This window comes from Salmo salar, chromosome ssa10 (assembly GCF_905237065.1).
Source record: "Salmo salar chromosome ssa10, Ssal_v3.1, whole genome shotgun sequence".
Classification (NCBI taxonomy): Eukaryota; Metazoa; Chordata; class Actinopteri; order Salmoniformes; family Salmonidae; genus Salmo; species Salmo salar.
Window position 1 is genome coordinate 24320738 of NC_059451.1, and position 24021 is coordinate 24344758.

The 24021-nt window shown below is 46.3% G+C and overlaps 1 protein-coding gene across 1 annotated transcript in view; it reads right to left on the bottom strand.

Moving 5' to 3' along the window:
- trabd2b (TraB domain containing 2B) overlaps positions 1-14206 on the bottom strand; it is a 102168-nt gene extending 87962 nt beyond the window's left edge. Inside the window, exons 1-2 of the mRNA XM_014216488.2 lie at positions 13670-14206; positions 9913-10482 (exon numbers count right to left, since the gene is read on the bottom strand). Of these exons, the coding sequence (XP_014071963.1) occupies positions 9913-10482; positions 13670-13777 (678 nt within the window). The 5' untranslated portion in view covers positions 13778-14206. The remainder of the gene's footprint in view (positions 1-9912; positions 10483-13669) is intronic.
- Between the last annotated feature and the right edge of the window lie 9815 nt (positions 14207-24021).

Here is a 24021-nt window from a genome sequence, read left to right on the forward strand (position 1 = left end):
ATCCTGTCCTGCCCTCAGTGGAAGAGTTGAGCTCTTCTCCAACACGGTCCATTCATGGTGAGCCTGTCCTGCACTGAAGCCTCTGAACACCTCAACCCCTGTCCTGCACTGAAGTCAAACCTCTGAAAACCTCAACACATGACTCATACCCTCATTCAACCACTGCTGTGATTCCTTCCCAGCAATGTGTAAGTAGCCCTCTCATTCCCATTCCCCATAATATTGTACTATAATTGTCTCTATTAAATGCTTTAGGTTAAAATAATTTGATTTTTTTAAACACACTTTGTCGTCTCCGTGCCGTGGGTCTCCCATCCTCCTCAATTTTTCACGTCACCAGCCTCCACTGACACACACGCAAACAAACACACACTCCCACCCCCAGACACACTATGAGGTCATGTATTCCAGTTACACCCTTGCCGATCCATCAGAGACGGGGATGGGGAGTGAAACATGACCTTCCTATCAGAACACTGGGAAGGATCTCTTCCTTACTGATAACATTGTGTTAACACTGGTGGGCACTGCAGCTATCCCTTCCAGCCCTGACCTTACTACTCCATCACTGGGTCAACCCAGAGCCAAGCTGGACCCAGGGATCAACGTGTTCTCATGAAACTATCCATCAACAAAAATAACTTTGACTGAGCCGAGTGCTTTTAAACATGGATGAATGGGGTTTGGACTAACTGCTCTGCTGTAATTTCTCCCCACAGAGCTCAGTGAGTTGGTATCAGTGCCTGTGTGTTTGAGGCCTTGTTAATGTCAGTGGAGCCTGCGTCCTGCCTTCCCTCCTTGCTGGCCTGGGGAGGGACAAGGGAACTGGGGGGGTGGGCGTCATTCCACGCGGTTGCGCGGGGGAACAGCGGGAATCAGTGGATTTATGTGCACCCCAGTAAAAGTTTATGAGCGGAGCTCCATTTCAAGAGCTTCAACTGGCGGGTTTCACATCAGTCTGTGGGCTGGGGTGGATGGACGACCTGAGTCATCACCACTCTGACTCTGTCAGTGGCAGTAGAGGAATAGTCTGGGGTGTGACCTCAATCAGGACTGATTCAACAAAGAAAATGGCCAGTCTAAGAGCATCCCTGCTTAACCAATCATCCTCAAACAGTTATGGACTCCTTCCTTAGGGATATAGGTAAAGACTCAAAGACTCAGAACTGAGTTTCACTTCCTCTTTAATAATACACAAGATTGGTACAGAGGTGCAGAGTCGAGCATCAAACGCTTTGAGGGCGTTGAAGGGGTGAGGTGAGGTCGGGGTGAGACGGGGTTGAGGTGGGGCTGAGTGGAGCTGAAGTGGGGGTGAGGTGGGGCTGAGATTTGGGTGAGGTGGGGGTGAGGTGGGCTGAGATGGGGGTGAGGTGAGGCTGAGGTGGGGCTGAGGTGGGGTGGGGGTGAGACTGGGGTGAGACTGGGGGTGAGGTGGGGGTGAGCGGAACTGAAGTGCTTCACTGGCGTGTGTATAACTGGGGACAGGGCACAGAGGGTAGAGGAAACGCATGGGTCATATTAAAGCAGGGTTCAGTGAAAGGCCTCCACTAATGCTCCCCTAAGCCCTGACAAGCCTGCCTATGAGGGTGACACACGCACAAACACGCGCTCGCACACACACACACACACACACACACACACACACACACACACACACACACACACACACACACACACACACACACACACACACACACACACACACACACACACACACACACACAAACAAACACTTAATTTCTCAAGGCTAGTGATCTGTGACTGTGAGCATTTGTGCACAGACAACAACACATCAACACCAAGTCATGGAGCTGCAATGTTAAGGTGGTTGTAATGTATGTGATTCAGATCTAAGATGGTTATCCCGCTCTGACAGACAACAGGGTTCCAAGCAGGGAAACTGTGGTTGCTCAGGAAATCACTGAGTCACATTCCTGTCTGCGATCAATCAGCCGCTACCTCAGACAACGCAATCCAACCTACCCTGCCAGGAAAAAACATGCCCCTGCCCAGAGGCACAGCGAGACCACCTCCAAATCCACTGTTTTGTTTCCATTGTTTTGTTGCCCCTAGACTGATCTGCTTGGCGTTTGTTACCCATGTTCTCATTGTCCGTGTGTGTACGTGTGTGTATTTCACTGCATGGATCACTGCGGTGTGTGTATGTGAGAAAGAGAGACAGTGTCAGCTATGAGAGAAAGAGCAGGAGTAGGAGGATAATGATCCGTAGCGTGACGAGCGGCCATTAAAACAAAGATGGGTACCCGTGTTCCGTTTGAAACAGGAAAGGGATGGTTTTGGTACTGGGAACCCAACGGTATGGGATAGCACTCTCTCTAGCCCACTGTCTCGCTATAGTGGCTACCTCAGTGACAGTGTGGTGAATCCATGACTTATCTACAGTAGGTCCTCTCCTCTGGCCAGGTATTGAGAGGTGGGAGAGGGGACATGGTGTTTCTCAAGACCACAGAGATGTGGCTCTATGGAGTAACCATAGAATGGAATAGAATAGAAATACCAAGTATTATCCTTGACCGGCAAGAAACTGACCAACTTGTGTCTAACTGAACCAATAGTATATAACCTGTATTCACCCCATCTCTTTGATATCCTGTAGCGACAGTCGTCACTCCCACCACTCACTCTACATCCACATCTGGCCTCTCTTCCTCACTGGAACCCAGTAAGCCACTGTTCTGGCCAGTGTATAATAGCCTAAGTGGTTCTGGGTAGCAGAAGGGCAATTTAGTCATTAAGAAGCCAATTAAGTCATTAGAGCGGGGGTTGGCCCTCCGCCTGCCAACGGAGCCAGGAAATATCCTGTCTGATACGTGTTGCCCGGCAGTTTTCTACATATTTGTACTAGGAGTCATATGAGGCTTGACATCATCCTCTAACGTCACTCGTAAAGAGGATGGATGTTGAACATCTACCAGTGTTTCCTTTGGGGTTTCTTTCCAACAATGTAACAATCAACGTAGTTGCAAAGTCGTAGTACCAACCATAGTAGACACATAGTAGGAGAGGCCCGGTGTTTGAACTATACTCTCCTACTCTTCTGTTCTGTGTGTTCAGATCCAGGTGTGTACAGTTGAGCAGTGGGACAGCGACAGCCCCAAGACATGGAGCGAGAAAGAGAGAGGGAGGGAGCATGGAGCCAGAAGGAGCCAGGTTAGGGAGCAGAGGAGACGACTGTTTTTTCCATCACTTGTCTCCAGGCCCTGCGGCCAGAGGAGCGCTCCAGACCCATCCTAACACACCAGCCATGGAATGTAAACATTTGACTAAAGACCAGGTCATATGTTACCTAATTCCTCCCTTTAAATATGCGTTATTTATACGAGAGCCATCCAATGAACACACTGAAAAGTGTTCTGTCATGATTTGATTTGACACCCGGGAGATGTGTGTTTTGAACACAGCTTGTCTTCATCAGTGCTCTCCGTGACCCTGTCGAGACAAGGGAGATCTTTATTTCTCTGGTCACTCAGCGTATCATCTCAGACTCAGCGTATCATCTCAGACTCAGCGTATCATCTCAGACTCAGCGTATCATCTCAGACTCAGCGTATCATCTCAGACTCAGCGTATGATCTTCAGTTTAACACGTATTAAATTAGAGAAACAAAACTCTGTGTATGCATAGGAAGGCAATGCCCCCTGGATATTTTTACCAACCTAACCACAATATGTGAGAGGCCCATACTGTATGCTATGTCAGCACAGCAGAAAGTCTCAACCTAAAGTCTTTACTAGAGCAGAGAAGGACTACTGAGCTGTGTCGGGGGCAGGGCTGAATGAAATAGACGTGTCTGTCACAGTGCACCACAGGGCACCCCAAGCTCCTGCTGAGGAGAAACCAGATCTGTCCCTGCTAAGCTGACAATGCTACAGCTGAGGAGACTCCCTCTCCAGGTCACAGTGAAAATCGCAACAAGCTCTCACTGTCTCACGTCAGAATTAGGCGTTCATCCAAATTTCTCAAACGTTAAATGTGTTTAAGGTTATGTTTAGGCATTAAGTCCCAATTCTTAAATTTAGGCATTAACTCTGAATAGTTAAGGTAAGGGTTAAGATTTGGGATAGGCTTAAAACAAAAACATCAAGAACAACTTTCTATCGCTGGATTCAAACATGCAACCTTTCGAACCACAAGTAGATGCTTACACCCATCCGCCATCCCCATCCAGAACGCCCTAGCAAAACCGACAGCACTTACTGATGCCCCTAGTGGCCGGTTTCCACGTCATCTCCCGAAGTCCTCAGACATGGATGGATGTCGAATACTGACTGATATCACGGGTGACCTGCCTGGAAAATAGCCCAGTAACTTAGCCTTTTCTGTTCTGGGGCCCATGAACGTTCAGCTCCTAACTCAGAACTCACAGTCTCCTCACGGTCCACTGCTCCGCCAGCCCCGTCGCCACCTCTGACCCCAACACAGAGAAAGGGGCCACAGCTGTGATGTCATCTCCCGCTGACAAGGGCTGTGCTTTAGCTGCAAAGTGAACCAGAGTAAATAAATAGGGGTATTTATACACCAGGCCAGAGACGGAGAGACGCAGGCAGCAGAGGCTCAGGTCTACATGTAGATATGGATGTAGTGCACTGAGACGGGGGAGTGGGAGAGAGGTGCCTGTGGTTGTTGTTGACTTTTTCAGAAAGCGTCTGCTGGACGGTGACCAGCTTGCACTCCTCTAGACGTCCTGGCTTCCTGCAGGTTCCCCCTTGCTGTGGATAGCGTGCCTTTGGAGAGTGGTTGGTGCTGGCTGGCCCACCCGTCTGTCTGCCTGCATCGCCCTCCACAGCTCTGGAGATGAAAAATGCTCTCCCCAAGCCTTTGTTTCCACAGCCTCACTGCTGCCTCACTGCTACTGCACACAGAAACCAAAGTTCTATCAGGTCTGTAAGTGCGCCAGAGCTCCATCTGTAGGGATACCTTAAAAAAAAAGTTTTGGCGTGGATTACAAAACCAGTCAGTATCAGGTGTGACCACCATTTGCCTCATGAAGCGTGACACATCTCCTTCTCTTAGAGTTGATCAGGCTGTTGATTGTGGCCAGTGGAATGTTGTCCCACTCCTCTTCAAAGGCTGTGTAAAGTTTTTGGATATTGGCAGGAACTAGAACACCCTGTCGTACCCATCAATCCAGAGCATCCCAAACATGCTCAACAGGTAACATTTTCTGGTGAGAATGCAGGCCATGGAAGACTGGGACATTTTCAGCTTTCAGGAATTGTGTACAGATCCTTGCGACATGGGTCGTGCATTATCATGCTGAAACATGAGGTGATGGCGGCGGATTAATGGCACAACAACAGGCCTCAGGATCTTGTCACGGTACCTCTGTGCATTCAAATCGCCATCGATAAAATGCAATTGTGTTTGTTGCCTGTAGATTATGCCTGCCCATACCATAACCCCACCAACACCATCGGGCACTCTGTTCACAACGCTGACATCAGCAAACCCCTCGCCCACACAACGCCATACACGCTGTCTGTTGAAACCGGGATTTATCTGTGGATAGCACACTTCTCCAGCTGCCAGTGGCCATCGAAGGTGAGCATTTGCCCACGGAAGTCGGTTATGACGCCGAATGGCAGTCAGGTAAAGAAAGTCCCTGGTGAGGACGACAAGCACGCAGATGAGCTTTCCTAAGACTGTTTCTGACAGTTTGTGCAGAAATACTTTGTGCAAACTCACAGTTTCAACAGCTGTCCGGGAGGCTGGTCTCAGACAATCCCGAAGGTGAAGAAGCCGGATATGGAGGTCCTAGGCTGGCGTGGTTAAACATGGTCTGCGGTTGTACTGCCAAATTCTCTAAAACAACGTTGGTTTATGGTAGAGAAATTAACAAATTATCTGGCAACAGCTCTGGTGGACATTCCTGCAGTCAACATGCCAATTGCACACTCCCTCAAAACTTGAGACATCTGTGGCACTGTGTTGTGTGACAAAATGCACATTAGAGTGGCCTTGTATTGTCCCCAGCACATGGTGCACCTGTGTAATGATCATGCTGTTTAATCAGCTTCTTAATATGCCACATCTCTCAGGTGGCTGGATTATCTTGGCAAAGGAGAAATGCTCACTAACAGAGATGTAAACAAATTTGTGCACAACATTTTAGAGAAATAAGCTTTTTGTGTGTATGGAACATTTCTGGGATCTTTACATGTTGCGTTTATATTTTTGTTAAGTATAGATCAGAAGATGACCGCTGCAGTAGACAGAGAGCGAGAGGATTTCTTTTTCTAATTTATGCTGCTGCTCTTTGCTTTTCACGAGAGTGGCACGCGTACTGTAGCTTGTTGGCCAGTCATAAGTCATCAAAGTGGCAATAGTCTGCAGTCATAGAGCCTCCATGAGGGGCAAAAGTTAGGAGATTAGTTGTTAGTAGTTGTTTGTAACTGTGTAGGACGAGAAAGCGCATACAGCCTCAATTAGCCTAGCTTAACTAGCCTCTCACGGTTTGATGCTGTCAACACAGGTACTACGTAACCCTATTGGAAGATAAATAACCTAGTCATGGTAGATATTAGTCTACTATAGCGCGAATCGGCTTGTTGGTTGCAGTCTCTCATCTCTCTCTTCTCCCCGTTCCACGTGTCACTCGCTCACTTTCACAGTAGCCTACACACACAGCACTACCCCTGCTAGAGTGTCATCTATCTCTACCTCCTCTCGCTTGCGCTTTATCAGCTCCGGTTAATAAAGTAGCTTAAAAATGGACTTTTCTGCTGCTTCCCTCAACTGGATCAGACGAGGTCTGGATCCGACCAGGTCTATACGGAATGGGTCTAGTTGTTCTCCGGTCCATTCGGAACTGGTCTCTATATTTAAAAAATGTATTTATGCATATCAGGTCCGGATGGGAAAGCACCATGTCCATTTCAGAACAGGGTCCAACTTTTTGGACCCATGAAGGCCTCTACCACAGGGTACACTTCTCACCATGGGGGAAACTGTTTATCAGTTATACCTCTCATCCGGACAGATCACTTCCTGTGAGGTCAGGAGACCCAGGGTGATGGTTGACTCAGTGACGCCACCACACTGTCCCCATGCTGAGAATCTGAGGGAAGGGGATGCGAAGCTGGGCTAGCCCATGCCCCAGGTCCAGCCACACAGTTCCAGGTCACTGGCTGTGCAGGGGCCAGGTGCCTACAGTATGAAAATAATTATGGCCGATGAAGAATCACCATCGGAGACCCTCTTGGTGACGCGGGAGCGGCAAGTTACAGCATATTGTAAGCAGCTACGTTTATTGGGAACAAATTATATGTGGACAGTAGGGTTTGGAGCTGTCAGATCTAGCCACCACAGAAGAAGAAGAGCTCATGTTTCAGATTAGGTTTCGCACTGACATGATGCACATCAGTCTTTCCCTGCTCTCCCTCCCTCCCTCACCGTCTCTCTCTCTCTCTCTCTCTCTCTCTCTTGCTTTTCTTCTCTCGTTTTTTTTCAGTCTGTCAGCCTGACCTCATCTTTGTTCAAATCAACCATAGAGAGAGATCCAATCACCAAAGAGAGAGATCCAATCAACCATAGTGTTCAAATTACATTGCAAATTATAATTGACTATAATTGTTTCCATGTCACTTTCATTTCAGGTTTTGAACTCTTTTCATACAACTTGAGATGGGGGGTAAGTTGCTTGCTCAAAAGTCCAAAAGTCCATTATGCTACAGAGTTTATTCAAGTTATTCATTATTATTTTAGAAAAAATAACCTCCAACAACACAAATGTTATCCAACAATACACCTGCCTTATAAAAAGTTCCCTTCCCTGGAACAATAGAAAGGCAGGCAGTCGTCCAATACTTTGTATTGGTGATTTACTCATGTTCTCATTGGAAATAACAGGCATTACACCAAGAGCTTTAATGATAGAGTGTTAGCTCCAGGCTGTGGTCATTAGAAATTAGACTTATATTATCACTGTATCCTGTATACTACTACACTGAGAAGCAGTTCATGACTTGGGCTTGCAACATTGCTCCGTTGTAGGGCAGTTGTGTTCCAGGTTCCCATGCATGTGCAGGACAGCTGTATGCGTGTACGCGTGGTGTGTGTGTGTGTGTGTGTGTGTGTGTGTGTGTGTGTGTGTGTGTGTGTGTGTGTGTGTGTGTGTGTGTGTGTGCTCTTTGACAGCGTAGTTAGGAGGTGCTGATGAAAGAGGAGAGGCTGTGTGGGCCCAGTGCCTCTCAAATTAGCGCAGGAGCTCCGCACCCTGTCACACGGAGGCCCAGGCACGCCGTGTGTGTGTGTGTGTGTGTGTGTGTGTGTGTGTGTGTGTGTGTGTGTGTGTGTGTGTGTGTGTGTGTGTGTGTCTGTGTGTGTGTCTGTGTGTGTGTGTGTGTGTGTCTGTGTGTGTCTGTGTGTGTGTGTGTGTGTGTGTGTGTGTGTGTGTGTGTGTGTGTGTGTGTGTGTGTGTGTGTGTCTGTGTGTGTGTGTGTGTGTGTGTCTGTGTCTGTGTCTGTGTCTGTGTGTGTGTGTGTGTGTGTGTGTGTGTGTGTGTGTGTGTGTGTGTGTGTGTGTGTGTGTGTGTGTCTGTGTGTGTGTGTGTGTGTGTCTGTGTGTGTGTGTGCAGGGGAATAGCCTCCCAGTCCTAGCACATCAAAGGCATGCTTGGACCTCCCAGAGTTTGGAAAGATTGACTTGAGTTGACCTCCCCCTAACCATTCCTGGGCCATCCTTTACTTAGACCTCCATGTTACCCTTCCTCTATAGCCCTTCCAAGGAGATATAAGACACGGATACTCCCCATGTTTTTGTCATCAAGTCATTTGGTTATTCGGTCCATCTTTCAGTGTTAAGTTACAGAGAAAGATACTAACAGTGGTTGTATCATAGCACCAAGACAGGCAGTCAGCCCAGTGAAAAGAGAACTACCCATCCCACACACTCTTTTACCTCACACCTTCACTAATTCATGTTACACTTACCGCTGTCAACGTGATACCTCGTCAGCTGATTCAGCGCTCATGTCTGTTTTGGAAGGCTCAGGCACAATAATAACTTTAAAACCATCTACACAGCTTTGAAACATACTGTTTCTAATCATATTACCTCCCATTGCCATCTTCTACATTCTCCACTAACTCCTCCCATTATCATCTTCTACATTCTCCACTAACTCCTCCCATTGTCATCTTCTACATTCTCCACTAACTCCTCCCATTGTCATCTTCTATATTCTCCACTAACTCCTCCCATTGTCTTCTTCTACATTCTCCACTAACTCCTCCCATTGCCATCTTCTACATTCTCCACTAACTCCTCCCATTATCATCTTCTACATTCTCCACTAACTCCTCCCATTGTCATCTTCTACATTCTCCACTAACTCCTCCCATTGTCATCTTCTATATTCTCCACTAACTCCTCCCATTGTCTTCTTCTACATTCTCCACTAACTCCTCCCATTGTCATCTTCTACATTCTCCACTAACTCCTCCCATTGTCATCTTCTACATTCTCCACTAACTCCTCCCATTGTTATCTTCTATATTCTCCACTAACTCCTCCCATTGTCTTCTTCTACATTCTCCACTAACTCCTCCCATTGTCATCTTCTACATTCTCCACTAACTCCTCCCATTGTCATCTTCTACATTCTCCACTAACTCCTCCCATTGTCATCTTCTACATTCTCCACTAACTCCTCCCATTGTCATCTTCTACATTCTCCATTAACTCCTCCCATTGTCATCTTCTACATTCTCCACTAACTCCTCCCATTGTCATCTTCTACATTCTCCACTAACTCCTCCCAAGACTTCCCTTCTATTAAATCTCCCAACTCCCTGCACCCAGCCGCCAACCAAATGCATCCAACAATCACATATCCCCCAACTCCAATGATCATGTCCAAAACCCACCGTCTCCACAGCCCCCTCTCTTACCTGGGAGAAGTTAAGTCCATTGAGGGGGTGACACTGCTCCTCCACCCGCTCCACCGCTCCCGTCCTCTTCCCCATGCGGTCGGCCTCCTGGGCCAGGAACAGGTCCAGTACGGGAGTCCCCCGCGACCTCACGTCCGACTCTGTCAGAGAGTTAACCATCAGCATCACCCACACAGGCCTCTTCCTCTCCCAGTTCCCTGCAATGGCATTGAAGAGGTAGTCAGCGTACAGCCCCCGGCCCCGCTGGTCTGCCGTCATCCAGTAGGGCATCATGTGCTTGACGTAGTCCAGGTGGCGTTTGAGGCGGCGGTACAGGTCCCGGGGCAGCAGGGTCTGCAGGTTCTCCCCGTGGGGCAGCAGCTGGCAGCTGGTCAACTTGGAGATGGTCAGGGGGTCAGTCAGGTCTAGCTCGAAGAACACGTTGGCGCTGGTCTGAAAGGCCCGTTTGGAGACATCTGGGATGAAGTCCCACACACGGGTATAGGGCACATGGATGGTCCCAAAGAGATAGGAGGGGGGATAGGGAGCTGGGCGCTCCACCGTCCAGAGGAAAGAGTTCATGTCGGTTTGCTATGGGGGCGCAGGGGGGTTGAGGGGGAGGATGGGGAGGAGGAGATGCGAGAGATAGTTTATGACAATCAGTATTTGAATAGAGTAAATTAACCTTCTGAGTAAAGGCCATTGACAGTAGTTAAGTCAAAAGTACTTTTTGTGATTTAGTGATTCAAAACAGGCTTTTTAGTTGGTTGAGATACAGGTCAATGCAATAGAATCTGTTGAAATGTCAGCTGGAGATAAAGGCAAGGGACTCAATGAAACCTTGTCAGCTAACTTCCACTGTGCTGCTCTCTGTCTGTCTGTCTGCTGTTCTGAGGCAATGAGTTTATAGTGAAGCTTTCTCCTTGTAAACAGACCCCAGTGTATTGTTGAGGTGCATAGCTGTGCTGCCAATGCCTCTGTGAAGCTGGGAAGCTTTTCAAGGGTTGCTACAGCAGTATAAACATACTGAACCATATAAAACTGCTGAAACCCACCTAACTGGGATATCCTTTACTTGAGGAAGTACTTTTTTTGCAAAAGCCATTGGATAGCCTACACAAACAACAAAATGCACACAAATAGGCCTTTGCTGAACATTTTGTTAAACGTGGCTACTGTATCTGGTTTACTGAACACTATAAAAGTCTGATAAAATGGAAAAAGCTTTGTTTATGTGTCTATTTCTTACAGTTCATTAACATTCCAGGGATTTGACGAGGGTCCTTATGTCCTCTTTACAAAAACATCCATAGATCATAGCTCTGCAAAACATAAGTCAAACCATAGAGATGCTGGTAATATGCTGGGATTGAGGATTTTTTTTATTTGTATCAGTAGCTGAACAGTTTCGCTGGGTCCACCAGCATGGTCCAAAAAGGCCAAATCTCACCCAGAGAGAAACATTTGCATTTTTATAGCAAATCTCATGCTATTTTACATATTTTGCCATGAGGCTGAGAGAAAATGTTGCTGTCTTAGAACTCATTTCCTGACATTGTACACATTTTGCCATGAGGCTGAGAGAAAATGTTGCCGTTTTAAAGCACAGTTCCTGTAATTCTAAACATTTATTTAATGACTTTCATGATATGTTCATATGCTATCTATGCTATCTAGCCCCTTTAAATGTTTATTTCTACCCTAATTCAATGAAAACTCCCCCAGTTGTAATAACAACTGTAATGCCAATGCCATGCTAACATTTGTCATTTTAAATTACATTTTTTAAAGGATTTCAAAACCCTGTCAAAAGGCATTAAATATTTGGAAATATTATTGTTTTTGCAAGGGATTGTTATTATCATAAATTTCATTTTAGGCCTAATTATTGCATTGAACTATGTTTTATACTAAAATGCTTGCACATCCTCTCAAACTTGCAATTTGTGATTAATAAGACGTTTCAAAACGTTTCTTTGAAAATTATTTTCACATTAGCGTAGCCTAAGTACAACAAAATAAATGCATGCATGACGCCTACAGCTCTTACTATTACATTTTGACTAGGCTATATTTTGGCTATATATTTTGGTAACGTTATACATATCATTTGTTAATCATTAAATCGTCAAACGTCTGTTCGTCTTCACGGAGACAGGAAGACTTCTTTACGATCGAATAAGGATAGTTGAAGTCCGTTTTACTTGACTTGGCCGAGCCTAGACCTGAGGAGAGCTCCTCGCGCGCTGTTTCTAGCTCGCTCCGGAGCACTGATGTGAACAACTCAATTTTATTGGGTAATTACTTTTAACACAAAACAGAGACCTCTGTACTGACGTATTACAAATCACATGAAGGGGGAACAACATATACGGTCCATCCCTGGACCCTGACAACAATGCCATTATAAGATGCAGGTTAACAATACCAACAATTTCATTCTTTTGTGGACTATGTTCTAGCAATGTTATCAAGTCAACCCTGATAAATATTTTCAATAATGTCTTATAACACATTTGTATTATATTAATAGATCACATCATGCCCCGTTAAAATGAACTGTAATTAACGTTATTGCTGAAGTCATGTAATTTCAGTTATGATGTAGGCTTATTGCGTTTCTATCTGGGAATTTGTAGTCTACCAGTCATGTAGACCAGACCAGTCATGTAGCCTACGCGTACCGCACGCATTGTCTCTATCATCAGCCAACGCAACAGCACAAGAGAAGAATCAGAAGAAAATTCATTAGAAATATGAGAAATTCACACTGAGAGACATACAGACGGGAGCATGTGCAACATGGTCCTGGCCAGATAAAATAACACTCAAATGAAATGAATTGGTATGGGCTGACTCCCTTTGTGAAAACAAGCCCATTCCATCATTTTGCAAATATGCCCGATAACTGTTTTAATAGGTCGTGTTTCATTGAAACTTGATCAGTTTGGATTGAAAGGTAATTGAAACTTTTCCAAATAAATGTATGTAAAGTCAAGTCACCCGTTTGTGTTCCCCACTATCTTGTGTCATATAAACAGGCATATGGTAGGCGCGCATGAACCATATTTCGCTTGGCAACTGCTTCCATTTTTCAGGCCCAGATTTATGAGGAAACTCAAGAATAGGCTATGTCAAGTAAAATAACTTATTTTTGAGGTGCCATTGGAAGCAACTTTGCTGATTGGAAATTGTTTCAATTATAGGCCATGGGCTTTCCCTCTTCAACTTGTAGGCTATAGGCCTATTAACGAAGCCTTGAAATAATGGATTAGCCTAACAAAATATGATGGCATAATAATAGCATAATAATAATAATAATAATAATAATAATACATGTGATAAGTATACTACAATAATACGGTAGCCTAATAAAGTTGCTATAAACATAATTAGTGTTCTTGTATTTAACGTGTAGGTAGTTATTATAGCATGACAATATTTCCATAACAATAAAACTCAAAAGTTGTTGTTATTAATTTGGTTGTTACACAAAAAGCCAATAACTACACAATATCTCACTATTTTTATATTGGCCTACCCGCTGCACATAAGACAACTTATTCAGGAACACTGCGTAAAAGTGCGTTTATTTAAATTGTATAATTTGTTGTAGCCAACTGGGGCAGTTATAGACTAGACACGTACATTTGCAATTAAACCAAAATATTTAGCTAAAAGGCTTGAATCTATCCATTCAAGGACATCTTCATGTGTGACATTGCCTCATGACATTACTGAAACGGGTAAGTAACTGTAACTACTCCGCACAACTCACCGACTTCGGTGGGTCACATTGCCTCGGTCTCTCGCGGGTGTCCCGGGGTGCGACAGCGTGCAAGAGAGCGGTAAGTAGGAACCATCGAAGTCCTGGCGGACAGACCATCTCGAGATGAGAGGATAGTGGTGTCGACAGGCTGTTGTAGATACTTCAATCTTCCCCCTGTCTCTTTCTCGCTGTTTACTGGCTTTCGCCTCCTAACATGTAACAAAATAGACCCGGAGGAGACAGGGTTCGGCTCACATGTGCCATTCGGAAGGAGGACATAGGTCATTCCGACTCTCCGCCATTCCCAAACCCCAGGCAACTATTAACGGGCTACGCGTTCTGCTTTCCCTGTCTCTTCTCACTCGGCGCTGTCCTGTGTCAGTCGGTTTTTCAGCAGTTGCAGGGGAAAGTTTTCGCAGTGCGCTCTAGAAGTTTGAAGCCTGGCTTGTTGAGTGGAGGAGGAAGAGGTGGTACGCTTTGAATATTTTCCCCAACTGCTTATTTTAAGAGGAGGGGAGCGTAGGTTTTGAGGGGAAAGGGAGAGCACAGCTTTGCGTGTGAGTGAGAGATGATATGGGAGATGGAGTTATTCAAACTGTCATCTGTAATTCCAGTGCTTAAAACCCTGCACGAATCAAAATAATGCAATGCCATGTTGCCAACCACCGAAAGGGCAGGTGAGAGACAATGTTGCAATGCCAGTCTGGTGCCTTTCAAGCCAGGAGTCCTTCAAAAAATCTGTAATTCTGTTAAACATGTCACATGTTTCATTTTCATTTGGTTCACATTTATCACTGTCATTGCTTGTTTGACACGTTTTGCACAAGAGTTTAATATGGGCCCTTAGACCCAGTGTCATGAGTGATTAATGCCTACAATTAAACATCTCAGTAAAGACAACTGTGAAGAGTTTTTTATTTATTTATCTTATAATAGCCCTCTTAGATATGGTCATCATGTGTAATTCTGAATGGTTCCGATGAATGGCCATGTTGAGAGACAAAGTTTTCCCTCTCTTCAGTCCACAGTGTCAAAACTATGCCATGACCCATGTTATTGTCCACGTGGCAGACAGTGTGACAGAATCAAGTAGTGGGCCATTTATCATGGGAGCCCCTCAAACAAGTGCCACCCGGGCCTCCTCACTGGGGCGATGGCAGAAAGGCCCTGGACAAGCCATTCTTTGTCCTCTGTCTTATTTTAACTCTCCTCACTCCTCTCCTCTCATCTCTGGACGCCTGGTCTGTGTTTGACTCCGACTGTCCTCACGTTTCTCCAACTGGATTCTGGATACACATGTAACAAATTATCTGTTTGTTCTGGGGTTGTTGCTTAAGTTTCTTTTAACATTCACTTTGCTGAGCTGACTTGTGATTGTTTCATCTAAGAACTGATTCCAAATCAGTCTACTAAGGGTTTGATTTATGTCTACCCCACAGTATTGGTTATGAAAACATTTTCAAAGTAGCTTTTTTCATGCATCAGTATAAGAATACCTACCTCCTAAACTTGGCCTACTCATATCTAATCCGAATGTACCTATTTGCCCTTGCAACTCCCCTTGCAGTTAGTTCTTGTGCAAGACAGGTGATTTCAGTTGCAGCCTTCTCTGTTGTAATGTGACCACCTGCAGACACAGTTACCTGCTTTAACCACACCTTGTGAAAGGCTTCTCTTTGAAGGAGGCTGGTTCACATTCTTGGCTGGTTAGACGAGGCTTATGAGCGGCTGCATGCAGGAGATTCCTGGACAACGGCCAGGATTTACAGCATATATAGACCAGAGACAGACTGCATAAGAAAATACTTTAAAGTTAATGTTCTGTTTGCAAACCACAGAAAACCCTCACTCCTGAAAATGGATGTCTGGGGACGTGTTAGCAAGACACAGAGAGAGGGAGAAAGAGATAGCACGAGGGGGACAGTAAGTTAGACAAAGCTCTTATTCTGTGCATGTGCACATTGTTTCAATTCCATTCGTAAGTTATCTTGGTAGTGGGGAAACTTTTACAATACATCCATGATTGGACCTGGCGTTGATATGCATTTTCAATGTCCATTTTCAGACATTGATCACTACGGTATAATATGCTTATAAGAAAAGTATGTGCGTGAGTGCACACATGCACATGGACAAAGTGAAAGAGAGCCCTAACAAAGGCCCTGGTAATGTCCTCTGGTAATGCCCACTGGTAATGTCCTCTGGTAATGCCTGCTGGTAATATCATCTGGTAATGCCTGCTGGTAATGTCCTCTGGTAATCCCTGCTGGTAATGCCCGCTGGTAATGTCATCTGGTAATGCCTGTGGGTAATGTCCTCCGGTAATGCCTGCTGGTAATGCCTGCTGGTAATGCCTGCTGGTAATGCCTGCTGGTAATGCCAGCCCAGTAATGTCCTCTGATAATGCCCTCTGGTAATACCTGCTGGTAATGTCCTCTGGTAATGCCTGCTGGTAATGTCCTCTGGTAATGGCTGCTGGTAATGTCCTCTGGTAGTACTTGCTGGTAATGTCCTCTGGTAGTACTTGCTGGTATTGTCCTCTGGTATTGTCCTCTGGTAATGCCTGCTGGTAATGTCCTCTGGTAATGTCCTCTGGTAATGCCTGCTGGTATTGTCCTCTGGTAATGTCCTCTGGTAATGTCCTCTGGTAATGTCCTCTGGTAATGTCCTCTGGTAGTACTTGCTGGTATTGTCCTCTGGTATTGTCCTCTGGTAATGCCAGCCCGGTAATGTCCTCTGGTAATGTCCTCTGGTAATGCCTGCTGGTAATGCCAGCCCGGTAATGTCCTCTGGTAATGTCCTCTGGTAATGCCTGCTGGTAATGCCAGCCCGGTAATGTCCTCTGATAATGCCCTCTGGTAATACCTGCTGGTAATGTCCTCTGGTAGTACTTGCTGGTAATGTCCTCTGGTAGTACTTGCTGGTATTGTCCTCTGGTATTGTCCTCTGGTAATGCCTGCTGGTAATGTCCTCTGGTAATGTCCTCTGGTAATGCCTGCTGGTATTGTCCTCTGGTATTGTCCTCTGGTAATGTCCTCTGGTAATGTCCTCTGGTAATGTCCTCTGGTAATGCCTGCTGGTAATGTCCTCTGATAATGTCCTCTGGTAATACATGCTGGCCCACAGCTCTATGGGTCTTGTGTATACATGTCCATGTGGCTTTCATGACAGCCGGCCTGATGCTCTGCAGAAGACCAAAGCTGAGGTATTAGCTCTGTCTCTCTCTGTGTCTACACATCTATTTTGTATAAAAGAGGACACATTCATGTCCATTGTAACTGTTTTACGGTGTCACAATGTATGATGGCGTTCATCATGTGAAGAGGGACCCCTAGTGGTGGAATACAGAAGTGCGTTAATACCTACACTTTTTACGGTAGCTTGCAGAGGACAAGGGGTGAGAGAGACGTAGTCTGACAATAGTCAGAGACAGATTTTGACGTAGTGATGGTAGATAAAGAAAGAATATCACAGAGAATGTGAGTATGGATGATGATGATGTGTCTAGAGAATGGCCCAACACTGCTTCAGGCTTCTTTACTTCACAGGAGAGGCTGACAATGTGATTGACTGTGGAGCTCAGGCTTCAGCCCGTCCTGCCCCTTCATCCACACACTGCCTTGAGCTACACTACACACTGTCTCCCCCTCTCCCCCTCTCCATGTTCAGCCTGCTGAAACATCTTCCTGCTTTGTGTACTTTGAATAATATTGACTCTTTCTTATTGTGGTTTCACTTTCCCGATGTCCTGTAGGTAGCGAGGGGTAAAATTCTGTGTAGTAGTGGGGAGGGGAAGGCTGTCATAAGGGGTTCAGTTGATCCAGAAAACTTTCCATCATATATAACGTGGCTCCAGGCAGTGATGGATGGATGGTAGGGAGGAGAGATACAGTAGTGTATGTTGAAACCGGCTGTTATCCTATCTACCGCTCAATCTGTGTTCAACTTCCGTGTTTTTCCTATGACTGATTCTGTGTTTGTGGAGCACACAGAGACTGAAACAATGTTTTGGACAACATAGTCGAAAGTAGGAGGTTGACTACTGTACATCAGGATGCTCTGGGGTTGTGTGTGTTTTCCACTGTTTCTGCTGTAAGATCACCCCACTTGCGTGTAATAACATGCAGTGGATGGCTATCTCTCAGCAATCAGGAGGAGGGAGAGAGACTGGAGAGAGAGATAGATGGATAGGGTGACAGGAGAGATTGGAGAGAGAGAGAGAGAGATGGATATGGTGACAGGAGAGACTGGAGAGAGAGAGAGAGAGAGATGGATAGTGTGACAGTAGAGACTGGAGAGAGAGAGAGAGAGAGAGAGAGAGAGATAGATAGGGTGACAGTAGAGACTGGAGAGAGAGAGAGATGGATAGGGTGACAGGAGAGACTGGAGAGAGAGAGAGATGGATAGGGTGACTGGAGAGACTGGAGAGACTGGAGAGAGAGAGAGATGGATAGGGTGACAGGAGAGACTGGAGAGAGAGAGAGACGGATAGGGTGACAGGAGAGACTGGAGAGAGAGAGAGATGGATAGGGTGACAGGAGAGACTGGAGAGAGAGAGAGATGGATAGGGTGACAGGAGAGACTGGAGAGACTGGAGAGAGAGAGATGGATAGGGTGACAGGTGAGACTGGAGAGAGAGAGAGATGGATAGGGTGACAGGAGAGACTGGAGAGACTGGAGAGAGAGAGAGAGATGGACAGGGTGACAGGAGAGACTGGAGAGAGAGAGATGGACAGGGTGACAGGAGAGACTGGAGAGACTGGAGAGAGAGAGAGATGGATAGGGTGACAGGAGAGACTGGAGAGAGAGAGATGGACAGGGTGACAGGAGAGACTGGAGAGAGAGAGAGATGGATAGGGTGACAGGAGAGACTGGAGAGACTGGAGAGAGAGAGAGATGGATAGGGTGACAGGAGAGACTGGAGAGAGAGATGGATAGGGTGACAGGAGAGACTGGAGAGAGAGAGAGATGGATAGGGTGACAGGAGAGACTGGAGAGAGAGAGAGAGAGAGATGGATAGGGTGACAGGAGAGACTGGAGAGAGAGAGATGGATAGGGTGACTGGAGAGACTGGAAAGAGATGGATAGGGTAACAGTAGAGACTGGAGAGAGAGAGAGAGATGGATAGGGTGACAGGAGAGACTGGAGAGAGAGAGAGAGATGGATAGGGTGACAGGAGAGACTGGAGAGAGAGAGAAATGGATAGGGTGACAGGAGAGACTGGGGAGAGAGAGAGACGGACAGGGTGACAGGAGAGACTGGAGAGAGAGAGAGATGGACAGGGTGACAGGAGAGACTGGAGAGAGAGAGAGACGGACAGGGTGACAGGAGAGACTGGAGAGAGAGAGAGATGGATAGGGTGACAGGAGAAACTGGAGAGAGAGAGAGAGAGAGAGATGGATAGGGTGACAGGAGAGACTGGAGAGACTGGAGAGACTGGAGAGAGAGAGAGATGGATAGGGGTACAGGAGAGACTGGAGAGAGAGAGAGATGGATAGGGTGACAGGAGAGACTGGAGAGAGAGAGCAATGGATAGGGTGACAGGAGAGACTGGGGAGACTGGAGAGAGAGAGAGAGAGATGGATAGGGTGACAGGAGAGACTGGAGAGAGAGACGGATAGGGTGACTGGAGAGACTGGAGAGACTGGAGAGACTGGAGAGAGAGAGAGAGATGGATAGGGTGACAGGAGAGACTGGAGAGAGAGAGAGATGGATAGGGTGACAGGAGAGACTGGAGAGACTGGAGAGAGAGAGAGAGATGGATAGGGTGACAGGAGAAACTGGAGAGAGAGAGAGATGGATAGGGTGACAGGAGAGACTGGAGAGAGAGAGAGATGGATAGGGTGACAGGAGAGACTGGAGAGAGAGAGAGATGGATAGGGTGACAGGAGAGACTGGAGAGATAGAGAGACGGATAGGGTGACAGGAGAGACTGGAGAGACTGGAGAGAGAGAGAGAGAGATGGATAGGGTGACAGGAGAGACTGGAGAGAGAGAGCGATGGATAGGGTGACAGGAGAGACTGGAGAGACTGGAGAGAGAGAGAGAGAGATGGATAGGGGTACAGGAGAGACTGGAGAGAGAGAGAGATGGATAGGGTGACAGGAGAGACTGGAGAGAGAGAGCGATGGATAGGGTGACAGGAGAGACTGGAGAGACTGGAGAGAGAGAGAGAGAGATGGATAGGGTGACAGGAGAGACTGGAGAGAGAGAGACGGATAGGGTGACTGGAGAGACTGGAGAGAGAGAGAGATGGATAGGGTGACAGGAGAGACTGGAGAGACTGGAGAGAGAGAGAGAGATGGACAGGGTGACAGGAGAGACTGGAGAGAGAGAGATGGATAGGGTGACAAGAGAGACTGGAGAGAGAGAGAGATGGATAGGGTGACAGGAGAGACTGGAGAGACTGGAGAGAGAGAGAGAGATGGATAGGGTGACTGGAGAGACTGGAGAGAGAGAGAGAGATGGACAGGGTGACAGGAGAGACTGGAGAGAGAGAGAGATGGATAGGGTGACAGGAGAGACTGGAGAGACTGGAGAGAGAGAGAGAGAGATTGATAGGGTGACAGGAGAGACTGGAGAGAGAGAGAGAGATGGATAGGGTGACAGGAGAGACTGGAGAGAGAGATAGATGGACAGGGTGACAGGAGAGACTGGAGAGAGAGAGAGAGACAGACAGGGTGACAGGAGAGACTGGAGAGAGAGAGAGAGACAGACAGGGTGACAGGAGAGACTGGAGAGAGAGAGAGAGACGGACAGGGTGACAGGAGAGACTGGAGAGAGAGAGAGAGACAGACAGGGTGACAGGAGATACTGGAGAGAGAGAGAGAGAGACGGACAGGGTGACAGGAGAGACTGGAGAGAGAGAGAGATGGATAGGGTGACTGGAGAGACTGGAGAGACTGGAGAGAGAGAGAGATGGACAGGGTGACAGGAGAGACTGGAGAGAGAGAGAGAGACAGACAGGGTGACAGGAGAGACTGGAGAGAGAGAGAGACGGACTGGGTGACAGGAGAGACTGGAGAGAGAGAGAGAGACGGATAGGGTGACAGGAGAGACTGGAGAGAGAGAGAGATGGACAGGGTGACAGGAGAGACTGGAGAGAGAGAGAGATGGATAGGGTGACAGGAGAGACTGGAGAGATAGAGAGAGACGGACAGGGTGACAGGAGAGACTGGAGAGAGAGAGAGATGGATAGGGTGACAGGAGAGACTGGAGAGAGAGAGAGACGGACAGGGTGACAGGAGAGACTGGAGAGAGAGAGAGATGGATAGGGTGACAGGAGAGACTGGAGAGAGAGAGAGAGACGGAAAGGGTGACAGGAGAGACTGGGGAGAGAGAGAGAGATGGAATGGGTGACAGGAGAGACTGGAGAGAGAGAGAGAGACGGAATGGGTGACAGTCAGGGGATGTTTTGCTGCTTGGAATTAGTTTTCTCCTTTCTTTAGATTATATGTGATAGAGTGGAAAATTAGAATAATCTAAGTTTCCATTGTGGAAAATGAACAGTGGTGGAAAAATTACCCAAATGTCATACTGTAGCAAAAGTACAGATACCTTAATAAAAAAGTAAAAGTGAAAGTCACCCATTAAAATACTACTTGAGTAAAAGACTTAAGGTATTCGGTTTTAAATATACATATGTATCGAAAGGAAATGGAGTTGCTAAAATATACTTAAGTATCAAAAGTATTATGCAAACCAGACAGCACATTTTCTTGTGTTTTTAAAACACTCCAACACTCAGACATTAATTTACAAACACAGCATTTGTGTTTAGTGAGTCCGCCAGATCAGAGGCAGTAGGGATGACCAGGGATGTCCTCTTGATAAGCGGGTGAATTGGATCATTTTCCTGTCAAAATGTCACGAGTACTTTTGAGTGTCAGTGAAAATGTATGGAGTAAAAAGTACATTATTTTCTTTAGGAATGTAGTGAACTAAAAGGAAAAGTTGACAAAAATGTAAAGTAAAGTACAGATACCCCAAAAAACTACTTAAGTAGTACTTTAAAGTATTTTTGCTTAAGTACTTTACACCACTGAAAATGAGTAATATTTACTTTCTCTCTCTCTCACTCTCTCTCTCTCACACACACACACACACACACAAATGGACCCCTGTGTTTGTCTTCTGAAGCACATTGAGCACTCACATCAAAGGACTGGCTGGCACACTCACTCGTCCTCTGATCCCATGATGCATTGCATCTTCCCATTGATCACAGCGCATGGGACTCATTGTATGATGTATTTTCAGGGGTCCCTGTTAGCCTTTTCCCTCCCTATACAGGAGAAGAGGGGAATGACTGGAGTTTCTCCTGCTGATAAGTAAATCTATCTGCATTGTAAAAGAATCAGTGAAGAAGAATACAACTCTGTCTCCAGTCATCATGTAGGATTACAGCAGCCATTGTGACAGGACTGTAGAGCTCAGAGCCAGACAAAGGATGCTGTGGATATCATAATATTATGGAAATAATATGACATTGTTGTATGACGTTGTTGTCAGTCAACAGTCCTTTCACATTTGCTATTCTGGTCTCTCAGACAGCTTATCCTGGTTGGAGTGATTGTGAAACCAATGCGCCAAACCCCGACTCAACGGCTCATAGAGAAACACATAAACACCTTGCAGTATGATGTCATTCCAGGTCCTACTGGTCCACAGACACCCCTGCATGCTGTTTTTAGGATCCGTCTTTCTTTAGACTCAGTTTTCTTTAGACTGTATTGAATAGAGATCTAGACGTGACCTTCCTTTGAAGATTAACATTTCATTTAGTTTTGAAAAAGATTAAATTGCAAGCAGCTTTCATTTCTAGGTTTTGCAACAATGGGATCAGCATTGAATTCAGAAAGCATATCGACCAATAAGGATATTATCGCAACCAAAGAAATGGATTCTGTGGGCTCACAGACGATGCTCAGATACAGCTGTCCGTCCCATGTTATAGGGTGTGGTTTTTGTGCTCTACTTTTTCATTCTGTCTGTAGCGTGAGCAGACCAGGGACAGGAGCCATGAGTCCAGTGCTCTGCCCAGAGAAATAAAGCCTGTCCTCTGTTGGAGCCGCAGCAAGCTGTGTGTGTGGATGCCAGCGTTTTCATCAGGGGCGAAACCTTAACTTTGTTTATGCTGCGTTCATCCACAGTTTATTTAGTATTTGTCTTGAGCATCAGACTAACTCACCAACTCTGGGGTGGTACTGTGTACTGCCGCTGGGCCTTATAACATCATTCAGGATATGACTTTATGAGTGGATGGTTGTGTGTCTGTGTATGTTGGGAATGCTCAATCTTCAGGATATTGACTTCGCTCCCAAGTCTGAATATTTACCCATCTATTTTACATCAATCATGCCTTTATGATCTAACTTGACCAGAACTAACTCTTCTTTGTCAGCTGCTGAACACCTAGTTCAGGCGTTCAGTAGTTCACAGTCAGTCAGCCATTACATGATAAGATGCTGGAGAAGGTCTGGTATTCCTCAGATCCTATCAAGACAACTATCCTGGAGTGCTGCCTGTACAACATGGCCGACACTGTGCTCTGTTGGGTCTTCCTGGGCTGCAGCGCAGGGAGCAACATGCCTCCAGCTTGTAACACGATCCCCAACTCTCACAACCCACACAGATATTGGCGCGCGAGAGAGAACTTTTTAACCCTGACGCCTTGACTGATAGCGCAGCATGGAGGCTTCACAGATAACGCTCCTCAGATCTCAGTGATTAATAAGGTCTAGAGAAATGCCAGGACGAAGCACGAGGCCGTGGGAGAGGGAGGGACTGAGTGGTTTCAAGGGAATTTCATTTGAAAGGCCCTTTTCAAGGGCATGTTGACGATGAATGTAATGTAATGCAGAGCTACTTCTCTGTTTCCTTTCAGTTATTCTTTTTATGGTCTTCCCCCTTATTTTTCCAGTTCCCTCTCTCTGTCATCTCGGTCTGGTCATTGCTTGGTTGTCTTGGTTTCCATTCCTTGATCAAAGCGAGGCGCTCAGAGTGGCACAGACTCTGTGTTGGTCTCCCATAACCCAGAAGACCCTGTTCCATTTGTCATGGTAGTAAATCCACTGAGTGACAGAACTAAAACCACTGATGGTCTGATGGACTGTACACTCTTAGAAAAAAGGCTTATTCGGCTGTCCCCACAGGAGAACCCTTTTTAGTTCCAGGTAGATCCCTTTTGGGTTCCATGTAGAACCCTCTGTGGAAAGGGTTCTACATGGAACCCAAAAGAGTTCTACCTGGTACCAAATAGGTTCTGCTATGGGGATGAAAGGTGGCGGAAAGGAGGAAAGGTCTGCTCAGTGAAGCTCTCCCCCACCCCTCCTCATGTGTGTAGTCCGCCTGCTTCCTTGT